At 36.2% G+C, this 16,080-nt stretch overlaps 1 protein-coding gene across 2 annotated transcripts in view; it reads left to right on the plus strand.

Annotated features, from left to right (window-relative positions):
- CYTH3 (cytohesin 3) overlaps positions 1-12,882 on the plus strand; it is a 45,022-nt gene extending 32,140 nt beyond the window's left edge. For both annotated transcript variants that reach the window (XM_071760431.1, XM_071760430.1), the window contains 7 exons: positions 143-255; positions 1,624-1,772; positions 2,520-2,631; positions 9,684-9,760; positions 9,841-9,912; positions 10,039-10,193; positions 10,799-12,882. In XM_071760431.1, the coding sequence (XP_071616532.1) occupies positions 143-255; positions 1,624-1,772; positions 2,520-2,631; positions 9,684-9,760; positions 9,841-9,912; positions 10,039-10,193; positions 10,799-10,871 (751 nt within the window). In that variant the 3' untranslated portion in view covers positions 10,872-12,882. The remainder of the gene's footprint in view (positions 1-142; positions 256-1,623; positions 1,773-2,519; positions 2,632-9,683; positions 9,761-9,840; positions 9,913-10,038; positions 10,194-10,798) is intronic.
- The last annotated feature ends 3,198 nt before the right edge of the window (positions 12,883-16,080 follow it).

Here is a 16,080-nt window from a genome sequence, read left to right on the forward strand (position 1 = left end):
CTTTATAATAGCTCCTGACTTGTATGTTGAGAGATCGAGAAAATATTTCTGGACATTTTATACAAATGTTGCTGATTTTTTGAGTGTTTGCTTAGCTTATAAATAATGGACTAAGTCTAATAATTATTCTTCCCTTCTGTAGGCAGTTTCTATGGAGCTTCAGACTCCCAGGAGAGGCTCAAAAAATTGATCGAATGATGGAAGCTTTTGCTTCACGCTATTGCCTTTGTAACCCAGGGGTCTTCCAGTCTACAGGTTAGTCACAGGAAAAAATAGGAGTTTCTGAATATATATATTTTTATTTATATTTTGTGGTATCAAATATATCCTACATCTGATGCAGTGCAATGAGGGCCATTTTGGAAGTTCAGGATAAAATAATACATGAAATGAGAAATTTCTGAGAACTGAGAAAATGCAGCTGTAATCCTTATTGTTTCCAGGAGGTGCAAGCTTATGCTCAGAATACATTTCCATTTATAAAACTTCAAAATTAATAAATATCTAAACCAATTAATGTCTCAAGACATACTTGAGAGAAGTCTCCAAAGATTCTGGCAATGCATAGGAAAAGTAAGATTCTCAGGTGCTTAAAAGCGATTGGATAATCCAATAAGTTGGAGCTTCTTAGCTTCTCATTATTTCTGAATCAAGTCTACCTGTATTTAGCTATGGTATGTTACCTAGAAGGTTGTCTTGTTTACTCAGAAACAATTTATCTCAGTTAGAAATGCACTTCAGTTTTCTGTTGAATTACTTGGTTTAGAATTACTCAAGATATAAAAGCTAACACAACTGATACTGCACAGAATGCAGGCACATTCTGGCATTGTTGGTCTTTTTAGTTATAAACACACATAGCTTACTGTTGATCACTTGTTTGAGGAACAAGTAGGCAAGGAAAAGGTTAATGTAAAGCAGGTCTGGCAACAGCCAGGAGAGGAAGATACTGAAAACAAAATGCTGAATATGTGAATGCATTTTTCCTCTGTTTAGGAGAGAGGTTTCCATCCTGCCTGTTTTTATACAGGATCTTATACTTGAATTCTGGGAAAATTTACTACAATCAAAACCATGCCAAGAGTCATGATAACATCTCCTTTGTCATCTTTTGATATTATTCAGTGGTACTAGCCACTTGTATGCCAAGAAATTGAGTCAATGTAATTTTCAGTCTGTTTGAATGCAGTATGAATGTTGTTTGAAGAAACTGTTCTTTCTGTTTGAAGGAGGCTTTGGAGGTGCTTTGATCAGGAATCTTGACAAAGTCTATTACAGGATCTACCAATGTGATATGGGAAAATCTGTGTGCAGAGAACATTTTGGTTAACAACACTTCACTGTTTCAAGTGAAAAGGTTGATAACAATGATTTCTAAGAGATCTTTTTTTAAAAAAAGTTATTGTATATTGCTTTTCTCATACCTGGTCTTAATTTGGATTTCTCCATGCTTTTTCTTCTTAGGATTACTTAAACAGTTTGAAGAAAGATATACTTTGCTTTCATGTATATAATTCAGGATTTCTCAACTACCTTTATCAGTCAGGATGAGTTATATATTAATTTTACAGGTTTGTTCCACAAGACATAGAAAGATAAATACTTTTCCAAATCTGATTTCAGATACATGCTATGTGCTTTCATTTGCAATCATTATGTTAAATACCAGTCTGCACAACCACAACGTAAGAGATAAACCGACAGTCGAGAGGTTTATTTCTATGAATCGTGGAATTAATGAAGGTGGAGACCTTCCAGAAGAATTATTACGGGTAAGTGAGACTGGGTAAGACATGGCATTGCTTTGTGTTTTTAAGAGGAAAGTTAGAAGCATGTACAACAGTTCTCAGGCAGGTTTGATAAGCAAAAATAAGAACATTTTTCTACCGTGCAAACCATTTGAGTAGCTGAAAGCATTTTCTGATATTAACAGCTGCTTTGAGCTGGTTCTCCCTATATTCAGTCTTTTGTTGGGGAGAGGAGAATCCAGAGAAAATATTCTGTATATCTCTCAGTAGTTTGCCAATGGCAAAAAAAAAAAAAAAAAAAAAAAAAAAAAGGTAGTATTTCTGGGTAAGTCAGAGATAGCAAAAAAATTAATAATATTAAATTATTTGTTATTAAAAATAATTGTTCCATTATTGCCTCTCATTTCTCTCATGTGTCTTGTGGAGCCTCCTTCTGTCGTTTGAGATAGTGTTAAAATTACTTACTTCTCTAAGATAGTGTTATGGTTTAACCATTTTCTGAAAACCCAGATTAATTTGGAAAAACTTGTACTAAATGAGACTTGGAACCGAACCTTTGAAGGAATGCTTGCTCAGAGCACATACCTGTGAAAAATTTTATAAATAAAGTAGTTTAAAGTCAAACTTAAAGAAGTAAACGATTGAGAAGACATGGTCCAGAATTCCTATGCTTTTTAGACAATTAGTTTGAGAAGCAGTAAGATGTCCTGGTTGCATTTTCTGTGAGTCATTTATTAATGAGGTCTTTTTCCTCTTTTTTTATTCTTCTAGAACTTATATGAAAGTATTAAGAATGAGCCGTTTAAAATTCCAGAGGATGATGGAAATGATCTAACGCATACATTTTTTAATCCAGATAGAGAAGGTTGGCTGCTGAAATTAGGTTAGTTATAAGGGTAGTTTTGCTGCTAAGTGTTTGTTTGTTGTAAGCATGTTTGCTGCTTCTGCCTCTTATCTGCTTTCTTGTGGAGATAATAGGATTTTAACTTTGTAATTTCTATTTTAAAATGTGTGAACCAAAATAACTCCTTTACATCTGAAGGTTGTTATTTATTTTACATATCCAAATGACCAATCTTCTTTCAAACTTTGGAGTTTTATTTCTGATTTATGAGAAATAAAAGCTCAGCAACAGAAAGGAAATGCCACATAGTATTTTCTACATCCTGTGACTGATAAATAACAACTAAGTCTCCATAATGTCATTTCAGAAAACTCTGTGATATTTCAGCTCAGTTTTCTGTGTACAAAAAAAAAAAAAAACTATTTCTTTTCAAATAGTTATTTTTGTATGTCTTTATTTTTCCATATTATTTGTGAGTTTCTCTTGGTTTGGTTTTGTCTATGATTTTTTAATGAGTGGTTTAAATGTGCCTTCTTGTTTTCCTTATGGCCTATGACCTATCACCTTTCTGTTCTGTGACTGGCTGTCTCTGCTTATTCTGCATTAGGAGGTACGTATCTGATTGCTTTCCAGTCCCCTCTTCTTCAGTTGCTCATTCTTTTATTTTCTTCCTCCTTCCTCCTGGTTTGTTTCTGTGGGGTTTCTTTTTTTTATTTATTTATTTATTTAATGAAAATTCAAATTTATTGTTGCATTTTCCTTTTTCACTCAGTTGTCACTTCAGTATCATCAGTGGTACTGAAAGTCTGGCATGTCAGTGTTTAGCTCACATGCAAAAGAAAGTTTTCACATGTAAAGCAGAAAAATAAAGATGATTATTCAGCATGCTTTTCTTGTTTATTGAAGAACATAACATCTTTGAGGGAAGACTAATGAGAGAAAATAGTGTCTTATTCTTGTAATGAAGCTCCAGAGTGATTCTATTGCTTGTACATAAATTATATTAGATTATTGAAAGATTGATTACATTTGAACTGTGCATTTATAAAAGCTGCTGTTTTTTCCTGCTTATTTTCCTTTTTAAATAATATATTTAGCTTACTTAACAGAATCTTACATGAGCACCAAATTAAGTATTGCAGAAACCTCTGGTAATTTGCAGTCTCCTGGCACTGCAACGTGGCCTTATTTACAGACTCTTGAAGCTGATGGAACTCACCTTTTTACTTGGGCTTAGGGAATTACTTTCATATATATGGGAGACTGAAATTTTGTTTTAAGATTATATTTTTTTTCTAATTAAATACACCTCCTTTGTTTAAAACACCAGCACACACTCAGAGAGTCAAGTGTTGGCCACTTTAATGTGTAATTAGCATGCTGAAGTAGAAGGAACTTTACATTTGGAGAGTAGTGACTATAGTGTGAAAAGGGATGTGTTCTGGGGGGTGCACATAGAGGTGAGTATGGTGAAAGTAGAGCCTGGTTAGAGCCATGGGCCTGCTCTACTGATTGTACCAGGAAATCAGGGGTCAGGCTAGTGCTGGAAGTAAACAGATGTGAAAAGGAAGCCTTTGGAATTCACTCACATGCCCTCCAGTGACTGACTTTAACCTCTGTGCTAAGGATGCCATAGAGCTCTCTGTCTTTCTAACTACAAAAAATCAACGCTTTTGCTTTTAGACAGAGGTTGGTTCAGCTGGCACAGTTTCAAAGATGACTTTGCTGCTTTTGTTCATTTTGTAACATGAGATGATAGCTATCTCAGTAGAAAAGGCTTTTAAGATGATGTAAATAAAATGTGCTTTCTGAAGAGGCTGGGTGTAAGCCTACACTGCCTACTTCTCTCTCTTGCCAGTGCGTTCTCATATCATATACTGAGAGAACAAGCAAGAGTGTGAGTGTGTGTAGAGGAGTGACAACATCCTTGTGGAAGAAATTGTCATTAAAAGACATGTAAGAGTTCTAATAAATATAGAGAAACAAAGATTCTGAAATAAAAAATGTGACTGGAAGCTAGTGAAAACTGCCAGGTACTTCTGCACAGCCCATCTTTGGCTCTGGCACAAGGTCAATAAAACCAGCTTTTCATTACGTGTGACTAGAAGAGAAATGGTGCAGAGAAAACCCAGTAGTAAAAGCATGTGTGAAACAGAAAGGTGTTGGATATGACACTCCCATGACGTGAGGATTATTTGAATAAAGAAACGAAACTTGTCCAGAAGGCTCTCATGCACCAGCCTGTAAAGGCATGAAGCTGTGGTGCTGTGAAGGACTGCATTTTTTTCAGACCTGGACTAGTACAGACAAATTGGTTTTCCTAGTTTAGCTGCAGTGAGCAGAAATAAACTTGGCAATCTTTTTTTCCCTTCCTTTCCCTCCCTTCTCTTCTCTGTTTGCCAGCAGGCTTAAGCTATGTTTCAGAGTGCTGTCTTGATCCACATTGTTTGCATTTTTACAGTTGTTTCTGTTGGGAAACACTTCTTGTGAAATGGGCAGCATTTCCTTCAGTTCTGGAAGATGCTGGTATTGAAAGTTTCAGTATTGTTGAAATGCTAAGGCAACTATTCCTGAGTGAGAATTTAAGTGCTCAGTTATTATAATACTTGCAAGTTGAAAGTTTTATCTATTAACTATTAATATGACTAAGACGACTCACAAACCCTGAGTGTATCAAGACAATGTTTTCTATTTGGTATTTCTTACAGTCAGCTCTTCCCATTTATCTATTTGTGTCCCTCTCATTATTCCAGCTCACCATATTGATTATCCTGTGGGTGGGAGATGGACATAATTAAATGCTCATATATTATAAAATTCATCTCCCCTAGCTCTCAAGCCTGGCATTTGGTTTTACAGTGCTAGAGGAGTACAAAATTATTTTGGTGAATTTGTTGCTTCAAATATTTCAGAGGTGACTTTGTCTAAGTACCAAACCTGACAGCCAGACAGCAATTCTGGTTTTTTTGCCTAGACTCAGCTGGTACCTTTATATAGACATTTTTATCTTGACAAACCTGAACTGTCATTCAGTTCATTGTTCCTTGAAGCATAGTATAATGAAAATGAATGCTACAAGTAAAAAACGTGAAAGGTGCTGAGTGCTGATGAATTTGCACTTACTGAAGCCTGAGCCACTATGAGCTTTTAAGTTAAAAATTTTTAACCTTTAAATTTTCTGGCATCCACATTAAGATATTTCAAAATTGTTGTCTGTGCTCTCTGTCCAAACTCCAAGTTACAATCATTTTGCACAGAGAGGTGTTTCCTTGCCTAAAACAACTTCTCTTGGCAAGTAACTTGTGTTGCATAATATTTTCTTCTAGTTGCAGGGAAACCATGACATTAACTGGGGAGCAAATTATTGAAGCCAGACAAATGATGGTGTTACTTTTTTCTACCAGTCAGGCAATTTGTTGAGAGCTTGAAGATTGTCCAGAAGTTTTGCACCTGGGCCCATCATGCCAGTGGTGCTTATTCCAGCACATCCGTCCTTGAGAGGAGGATGCCACTTCTCTTCCCTGCTCTGGGATAAGAGAATACTGGTGGTTGATCAGGAAACAGATACCTTCCAGTATCTGCCTGGCTCTCGTGGTAACTGATGCTCTTCTAGTTTGAGGCAGTTAAGGCTGTGGTCAAAGGAAGCTTCTTTTTCAAGAAAAAAAGAAAATGGACTTTTGAGTCCATTCTGCCTAACAGTACCTAAATGAACTGAGGAGAAAAAAACCACTTGTGATGTGTTCACCTCTCTTTCCCATCAATATAAATGTGCTGAAGATTTGGGTAGAACTTTCCATCTTAGATACATTGCTGCCATTAGTCTTAAGGCCTTGCTTGATTTTGAAATTGGTTTTTTTTTGGTTGTTTTTCCCTTTCGTATAGGTGGTTTCTTTCCACATGTTCTCTAGTTTGTACTTTGCCCAGAGTTGAAAAAAAAAAGAATCTTCTATTGGGTTACATAGGTGAAAAGGATTTCTGATCCTCTTTCTGTACTTTTTGCCATGTTGTGGCCTTTTCATGTAGTTTCTTTAGATTCCCACCTTGCAGATACACTTCTTTATTTTCTTGTTTGAGATGTCTTTGCATTTTATATAATAAGATATTTGAGAAGTCGGTCACTTAAATCTCAATTTCTGTAAATACTTATGGTTTCATTCTTTGATTTGCTTCATCCACTTCTGGTAAATTAATTCCTTCCAGTTTTAATCTTTAAAAGGATGGAATAAGATACAAAGTATGGTACTAAACTCCTTGTTTTGTGAGCCCACAGCAGTCTTAGACAAGAAGAAGAATGAGCTTGTACCCATTAATCTCTCATGCAGTGTTTATGGGATGCAAAGCCTTATCAGCCAGCTTCTTGGGGTTTTGCCCATTTTAAGGCATAGTAAGTGTGTTCTATGTGGTTACCCCTGCAAACTTGCTGAGAACAGATTAGATTGCCTTTCAAGCTTTATTGGAGTTTCTGTGCTGCTGACAGCTGCAACTAAATAATGGGGTGGGGAAGCAGAGAATTACACGTGAGAGTAGTTCCTTATCCTGCCAAGAAATCCTGCCTTGCTGCTTTTTGCTTTTTTTTATTTATTTTTTTTTTCCTGGAAGAGTACCTCATAGCTTGGTGGAGCAGCTTAGGGTCTACTTCTGCAACTCACCTCAGTGCTCTAACCCAGTGGGCTACTGCCTGTTTTAGGAAGAAGGGAGCAGTAAGAAGGATGTTGGAAACATTTAATCTCCTTTCTGGGTTCCACATCAATACTATCCTTGAACTGGGAAACAGTCCATGACAAGCTTTTCATCACAGTTGCAGTATGATTACAAAAGGTTTCAGATTGGAAAAAATTTTCCAAAGAGAGGGCATGTTGTCAGGAAAAATTCAGCAAGCTTGGCTGTCATTTACTACTTGGTATTTCATATTGTTCTATGTTTTAAGTCCTTTATTTCTGCCTTAAATTGTAAGCAGGCCTTCTTTTCAATATATGATGATTATGTGCTTATTTTTTTACTATGTTTTGACACAATATCAAAGTTTATGAGAAGCTCCTTTGTTCAGCTTAAGCTACCTCTGTGATCTGCCTGCAGATCACCCTCTGCTGCTGAACTGGTTTTCTACTAGAACTGGGCAAGCCATGACACTGGATGCTATCTGATGTTAACCTGTTAGCCTGAAAAATGTGGTGACATTTTTGTGTTCTTAAAAACATTAAATGATGTCAACTTAGCGAACAGAACATGATTTGAAGTCATGGCATGGAACACTGGGTTATATGAAAAAATTTGATGTTATAGTGATAGTAAAGACTGTTCTGGCAGTTGTCTCAGCTCAATTGCTGCTTATTCATTGATCTGGAAGTGAGTCAACTCAAGTTTGTCAGCTTTTCATTCCTAGCCCAATACTTCCTGATACTTGAGCCATCTCTCTGTCAAGGTGATGGCAATTTTTCTCGTGACTTACATGCCAGTTTGAATGTTTCCACACTGCTTTATTTAAGGATCAGTCACAGTGGTTGTACTAAAATGCCACCAGTTCTTCCCTCACTGTCTCTAGTTTGCTGAGCCATTCATTCTGTCACAGCTTCTGCATCTTGCACTGTTTTGCCCTCTCATATTTCACCACACCTGCTTGCAGATTATATTTTTCTTAAGATACATGTGTGTGTAGTGAAAACATAATGTAACATTTATTGAGAACATTGAGTATTGCATTATGTTAGCACTGGGTTATCATGAAAGTTGTGAAATCAAGCAAAAAGAAGATGAAAGATGCAGAATACTTGGTCTGCAGTGCAAACATGTAGTAGGCTATTATCAAGAAATGTCATCATATTTCTAGAGTTGTTCGTTATTGTTATTTGGACATCTGTATTAAACAAAACCCCAGCTCTCTCAAGGAGAACAAAAAGATTAAAAAAATCATGCTTGTGTCTTAGGTTTAGTTACATGATCTGAATTAAACTGAGGATCTTGTGTATTAATGTTACTCTCGTATGCATGAGAGTTCAATAGCAAAGTCAGCAATTTTGAAATGTTGGGTTAATGAGGTTAAATCACTGCTGAATGGATGATGCCTGATCCTGAAGTCAGATAACTATGGTGGAACAAAGCCTTTATATTAATAACATGTGAATGCTTTATCTACAATTGTTTTTCCTGGAAAGTATTATTTTTAAATAATGTAATTGTGGAATGCGAGACATGTTCTGAAGAAGCTAACAGCAGAAAACCAGTTGAAAGGACTGAGACAATAGATGTGTGTTTCTAAAGGGAACTGTGATGTTAGTAGGTATAAGAAAGGACCACTATGCTGTTGCCTTATCTGCTAATGCAGGAAAAATTGGCATTTTTGGAGCAGTAGCTATGTGTTCTGTAAGGTGTACTCAATGATGTATTAATCCATAAAGACAATGTGTTTTTAAAATACTAAATTTTTATAAGTGACTAACAATGGTATGTTGTGGCATAGGATATGTTACTTATTGATGATGCATCATATTTGTTCTGCCAGTCATGTCTACAGGCATCTTATGCACTTGATGTTAAATCTGAAAGTAGAAATCTTAATCACATGTATGCTCACAAAAGGAGAGAAAGTGGCAAAATGCCCTTAATATTATTGATGGGGCCATTTCCTTGTACACGGCAGGCTGTGGAGAGGGTTGGTCCTGCTGCTGGAACCCAGTTACTGATTTTGCTGGTGACTGGCCTCCCTTTGCAGCACCAAGTCTTTCTGAAGGTTGTATAATGTGAATATTCTTGATGTAGTAAAACACCTGTGTGGGATGAGCAGAGGGAACAGGTTTAACTGCTAAAGTATTGCATCCACTCTCTGTAAGAGAGGAGCCAGTTGCAAGTTGAATGCATAGAGTTTTTGTGGCTGGTCAGCAACACCATAGTTAATGCTGTCTCAGGAGTTGGGTTTTAGTGCAAGAGTTACAGTAATGTATTCCTTTAATCTCAGCTGATCTGTGCCTCATCCATTTACCATTAAGTGATTAAACTACATTTTTAAAAACTAGCAAAACTAAACTACTTTGTCATCCATTGTTGAAGCCTTGACAGCAACACACATTAAATTCAGCCATATTTTTTGGTTGTAGGGGGAAGAGTAAAAACATGGAAACGGAGATGGTTTATTCTGACTGATAATTGCCTGTATTATTTTGAATACACAACAGTGAGTATATATTACAGTGAACTTTGTTTCTAATAAAAATATTTAAGTGAGTACTAATGTGATATTTTTCTAATTTTTAGGACAAAGAACCTAGAGGAATTATTCCGTTAGAAAATCTTAGCATAAGAGAAGTTGAAGACCCTAGAAAACCAGTAAGATTAATAACATTTTTGTTAAATTAATAAGAATAAACCATATAGAACTTAACGTGTAGTGTTAAATGAAGATGTCTGTCAGTTCTGTTTTGTCTTTTAAATGTATTTATTTATACCCTCTAGAACTGCTTTGAACTCTATAACCCCAGTCATAAAGGTCAAGTGATTAAAGCATGTAAAACTGAAGCTGATGGCAGAGTGGTGGAAGGGAACCATGTGGTGTATAGAATATCTGCTCCTACCCCAGAAGAGAAAGAAGAGTGGATTAAATCTATCAAGTGAGTTTAGTCTTAAGTGTCTTTTCAGAAATGTAGTAGTATAAGCTTTTTGTATTTAGAGAAATTACACTCTTAACTTGTGTGAAGAATCCTCATGTGGCTGTCCTCTAGGATTAATTACAAGCTACGTGAGGTTGATGGATCAAGATACAAGTCTCCTGTTACTGTCTGGTCCCAAGGAAATAGTGCTTCTAACTCCAATCATAGTAACATAGATTTTATTTTTTTAAGCAAGTAAAAAGCCTTCTGTAAATAGCTTTTAATTGTACACTTATTAATCTCACTTCACCTAATAATTAACTTCAGTGACGTGTATCTTGAGCATCTTCACAGTACATCTTCAAATTTTCACAGCTTGACTTGATCTTGGAAGGTTTATAATGCAGGCCCATGCTTGAAGAAACAAATAGGGGTCAATATGAAGGGATGAACTCTTCACAAATCGAAGTTGAGCAAGATCTGTTTTTACAGAAATATTTATAATCCATAGAAGTCAATCATCCATTGCCTTAAAAGCATGGAGTTTCTCCACAGGAAAGCGAAACCGAAGTAGTTTTCAAAATGAGGTATTTCAAAATGAAAATAATGATTCTTTTTTTTTCTAGAGCAAGTATCAGCAGGGATCCCTTTTATGATATGCTGGCAACAAGGAAACGACGTATTGCAAATAAGAAATAGAACATGATCAGCAGCTGGAATACCTCCATCAGCCCATAACGAAGCATACAGTTGAGTGATAATGTAAAAAAATAGACAAACTTAAGTGAAGACAATGACTGCACATTTTACATATATATATGTATGTGTGTGTGTATGTATATATATATTTATACATACACACTATTGACTATGACATAACTTGGCAGGACCTTTCAGGGTAAATAGTTATTGGCATATAATAAGAAGCAATCTTCAGATACCAGAGGATTATTACATTGGAAACTAATTCAACTCAAAACATGGGAGCTTTGTTTTCACTTTTATTATTTACAACTCCAGTTTGCTTGGCTTGGGAAGGAATGGATTTGAGTTAGGAATTCAAGCCTAACAGTAAAATCAGTTCTTTGAGTGCATTTCCCATAAAAGAAGGAGCCATTATAGGCCTTCCATCTTTCACTAAAACCAAAAATTGCATTCAGCATGACCTAGCACTTAATTTTCTGTAAAAAGAAGACCACAATTGCAGTACCAGTTTGCAAATCTTGTGTGTTCCAGAGTAAGTGAACAGCTGAGTGCAGCTTTCATTTAGGATTCATTCTCCTAACTGTATGGAAATAGCTTTTCTTTTCCTTTTGTTTTTCTTCCTTTGTCATAAATGTCCTCTGTCACTTGGCATTTCTTAGTGGTATCTAAAGATGCAAGTTTTTTGCAAGTACTCTCAATGTCCCACTTTGTAGTACAAAGACGTTTGCCCCAGCTCTCTTTGCTCTCAGGAGAGCCTTTGATTTCTTTTGAAATTAGTACTTCTGATCCTCTTGGTTTTCTTTGTCTCTGCTGTACTTTGAATCTCTATGCCTAAGGAATCATTTGGTGTTTGAGGATTTATTCCAGGCCTTGTGTTGACCATTGATATTGAGATATGTGTTATCAGCTCTTGATTGTCTTTGGCAGAAATGGTTTCAGCATCAGATTGAGGAAAAAGAGTCTCAATGTTGCAGCTGAAGCTGGAAGGAACCTTCCTGGATTAGTCAGACTTTTAATACACTCCCCTACTAATTCCTGTTTGTGTTCAGAAGAGAACAGCTTGTAGTGCTTTTTAGGTTGGGTTGGTCTTTGGTTTTGTTTTGCTTTTTTAAAAATGGCCTAAGAGTCAACATAGAATTTATCAGTTCATTACACTAACTGGGCTGCAGAGACTAGGAACCTAGGACACCAATATCCTCAATTCCATCACCTTTCTACCCTCGGGAAACCTCAATGCCAAATGTGCATCCATTTTACAATGCAATGCATTGTTCCCATGAAGCAAGAAGTGATATTTTTCTAAGTTTTGCCATGGTGCATTCAGTGAACAAATGTACACAGAATCATTTAGGTTGGAAGAGACCTTGAAGATCATGAGGAAAGCCAGCTTCTACAGATAGAACAGGGCAACTGAAAGTCTTCTTCACAGATTTACTGTTGTTCTTTCACCTTCAGAGCTGTCCAACAGATGTGAAATAATGCTGCAGAGTACTCACAAGACTGGGTGTGTTCAAGAGAAAGCATGTAATTGGCTAGAGGAGGTGTGTAGGTTAAACACTGTAGAGTAGAATTTAGGAAGCATGTGTTGCCAAGATTTTGTAGTCCAACTCCAACACTTTGTGTTTGCTGCCAATCCATACAAATTTTCTCAGGTGGGAAAAGAATCCTTTGTGGCGGGGCAATTCCATCATTAACAACTGTGGGAGAAATACATTTTAAAAGAGATAAAAGCACAAAAATGTTTGACACACAGCTTTTAACACTGTCACATGCATTTGAAGATCTAATACAGAAAAATAATGAAGTAACCCTATAGTTATCAGATCTTTTCCTGAGCAGTGTTACCAAGGAGTTGTGAACAATGGAAGTCATGAATAGCAGTGATAAAATGCACTTTTCTCTGTGTAACAGAAAGGACCTGGGTAAGTCTGTTATAAAAAGTTCCTCATGGTTGATTGTAAATAGATCATAACTAAATTACAAATACATTGTAAACAGATAAAAAGAATTTCTGCAACTGCAGCCCGAGTTGTTCAGGGGGTTCACAGCTCTACCACTGAAGTCTTTAATAGTTACATAGCATTGCAACAAGTAAGAACTGTGTTTTCTACTTCCATTTTATTTTTAAGAAAAAGGAGAGAAGATGCAGACACAGAATACATGCTTACCTAGATCTCTTTGGGCAAAAGGCTTAGGTTCATGAGATGGTCTTCAATAAATAGCATCCCCGTGTCCTTTGTTGACATAAACTAGGTTTAGATCTTCTGTAGGTGGCTTTTTGAGGGGTCAGTAACTGATGGCCTTGTAAATGCCCAGGGTTTTTTTTCTAGCTCCAGAGATGAGATATAGAATATGATATCAGAAAGCTCTACTGAGGCATCATTCATTCTATACCAATGTCCATTACCAGCCTGCAAATAAAGACAATGGCATCTTTAGATTAATTGCTTGCTTTCCAAGTGAGATCACAGATAGAGCACTGCAGAGCAAAACATACCAAGTAAAACCTACAACACAACCTTTCCTCCTAACAGCAGAGAATACCAGGCTATGTTTTAATTTATTCACACAGACTTTACCCTGTTAGAAATCAAGCTGATACCTACCTTTATGAAGCAGAGATAGTGTCCTGCATTGCAGTTGAAGCCATTGTGTACTAGAACTGCATATAAAGCATAGATGAGTGGTTCTCCAATTGCTTGGGACATATATGCTCGGAGATCCAAATATTCAGGGTATTTTACATCCTAAGGACAGAGCAAGAAGATTCAAAACTTATCCTGAAATGCCTCATGCAACAGCCTGAAAAACACATTTCTAAAAACACAGACTAGGATTAGATTAATCAATTTTTTGATTCATTTACAAATACTTATTTTCATAAACAAAGCTTCATAATTTAAGTTGCAGAGAGTATTTTCTACAGGATTAGCTCTTTAAGAGTAAGGTAAATTCTTACTGTGACACAGGCTCTTTTATCATTATTTAAAAAGAAGCCACAGCTGCCTGACTGACTTTTCTTTGACTACAGTTATTAGTCTACAGTTAGTGCCTGCAAACAGTAGCAGCTTTTTAGAGTATTCATCTTTGGGAAACCTTTCAGTCCAAGAAGATAAAGTTACATTACAGCTGTAAATAGTACCTTGTTGATCTTTCCACCTGTAAAATTTGCAAATCTTTTCAGAGATATGGTGAGAACATTGGAAGAACGATGTATTGTATACCTCTTTGATGCAGGAACCATCTTTTTGCACCTTAGAACCAAGCACAGATAAATGGTTAATAGCACATTCTTTTATATTTTTAATATTGAGGAAGGGCTCCTCAGTATCTGAAGCCACTTGGCAGTTAAAGCACTTCAGTGGAAAGCTTAATAATGTCTGAAGAAGACTAACTCTCATTTCTTAGTACTTATTACTGTAGTCAAACTACAAACTCCTTTTCTACAGAGAGACAAAAAAAGTTCACAGAACAGTTCTAAGGACAGTAGGAATCTTTAATAAGTACCTGGGGTTCTAAAATATCATCCAAATCTTTGATAAATAAGTGTATTTCTTTGTGAAGATCTGTCCAGTCTGGAAATAAATCATAATCACATGTAAGAAGATTTAAGGCACAGAGTTAATCCTTCAAACAGTTTTTCTTCTTATGAAAACATGGGATTTTTATGATAAAGGAGTAGGAGGGGCTAGGGAGTATCTAAATGTTGCTTTGTTTATGCTTTCTTTGTGCTTCTATTTAAGCAAGCGTTCTGCAAAGCATCAACAGTGAAGCACAAGAAGTCATTTGCATCCTCTTGACTGCTAAAACAGAAATGTTTTTCTATTCTGAATTAACAAGAGGGTCTTTAAACATTAAATTTCTCTCATAGAAAATCAAAATCCCCTCTTCTTAATATCTCCCTTCTTCAAGGACTCAATTTATTTGTTACCAAACCATTCTTTGAAAAATAAAAAAAGATGAAGATTTAAAGCTGTCTAAAATGACTGGAGGCCATTGATAACAGAAGTGGGTTTGATGGCATTATTAGAGAAACACAGGACCTGCTTAAAGTGACTTTCCATTGTCCACATCATTTACAGCTGTAAATAGGACCTTGTTGATCCTTCTGCCTGAAAAATCTGCAAATTTTTTCAGTGGTATTGTGAGAACACTGGAAGAATTATGTGTATCTCTTTGCAGGAACCATCTATTTGCACCTTAAAAATAAGCACAGATAAATGTCCCTTGTGAGTTGGAATTTATCTGGCCATTTCTCAGCATCAGATTCAGTTAGAACCTTCTCAGTTTTGCAGCTGATGCAGGAAGGATCCTTCCTGGATTCTTCATTTGCAAACACTTTTTTCATCACTGCAGCATCTGTGGGTAAAAGTTGTATTTGATGGTCAGCACTGGTAAAATGTAGCATTTGATGGTAAAAGGTTGTTGGTTTTACTTTAAGGCTAGACACTTCTAGGCTTAAATAAACTCAAGCATAAAAATGAAATTCACCAGCTTAAAAATAAAAGATTTTATTTTGAATAAAATGAGACAATTTTCATACAGTCTCACTAATTCACTCTTTGAGTTTCTAAGTTTCAATGCTCAAAATCAGTAAGGTGTGATGAGTTTAGTGTTAACAAAAACGTCAGGTTTGCTGATAAAAAGCTGTTGGTTTTGATGGAAGGTTTAGTTTGAGAACTGAAGGCTTCCAGCAGTAAGCTCCAAAGCTAAAAAAAAAGAAAGCAGTGTTACTCCCTGTCCTGACATTCAACATAAAACTCTATCTCAGTGGTTTGAGTTCCGAAAGACAAGTCTCAAACAGCTCCATTTGGCTCTGAGTTCTCTCCAGCCATTTTTGTCCTTATTAATTTATTCAAAGGAGCACGAGTCCTGGTGAGATGGCACAACCTAACAATTCCTGGGAATTCCTTCTCAGTTGTTCCTAGTCTGTCCCTACCATGTTTGAGAGGTTCAGTGCTCTCTAAAAACCACTGCCACAGCTGCCTGTTTTGAGATTACATTTCATCATTCAGAATATCCTACTTGTGACCCATCTTTTTAAAAAAAGATTGACTTTCCACAAGATGGTGGCAAACAACACCCATGGTCTGAACTAAATACTGAAATTCTAAAGACTAAAAAAAGGGCTTTCACAGCCCTCATATCCTCTTTGTGTTGCAGTGCATCCAAGTGAGGTACTGTCATCAACTTTATTCATAAA

Source organism: Heliangelus exortis, chromosome 17 (assembly GCF_036169615.1).
Source record: "Heliangelus exortis chromosome 17, bHelExo1.hap1, whole genome shotgun sequence".
Taxonomy (NCBI): Eukaryota; Metazoa; Chordata; class Aves; order Apodiformes; family Trochilidae; genus Heliangelus; species Heliangelus exortis.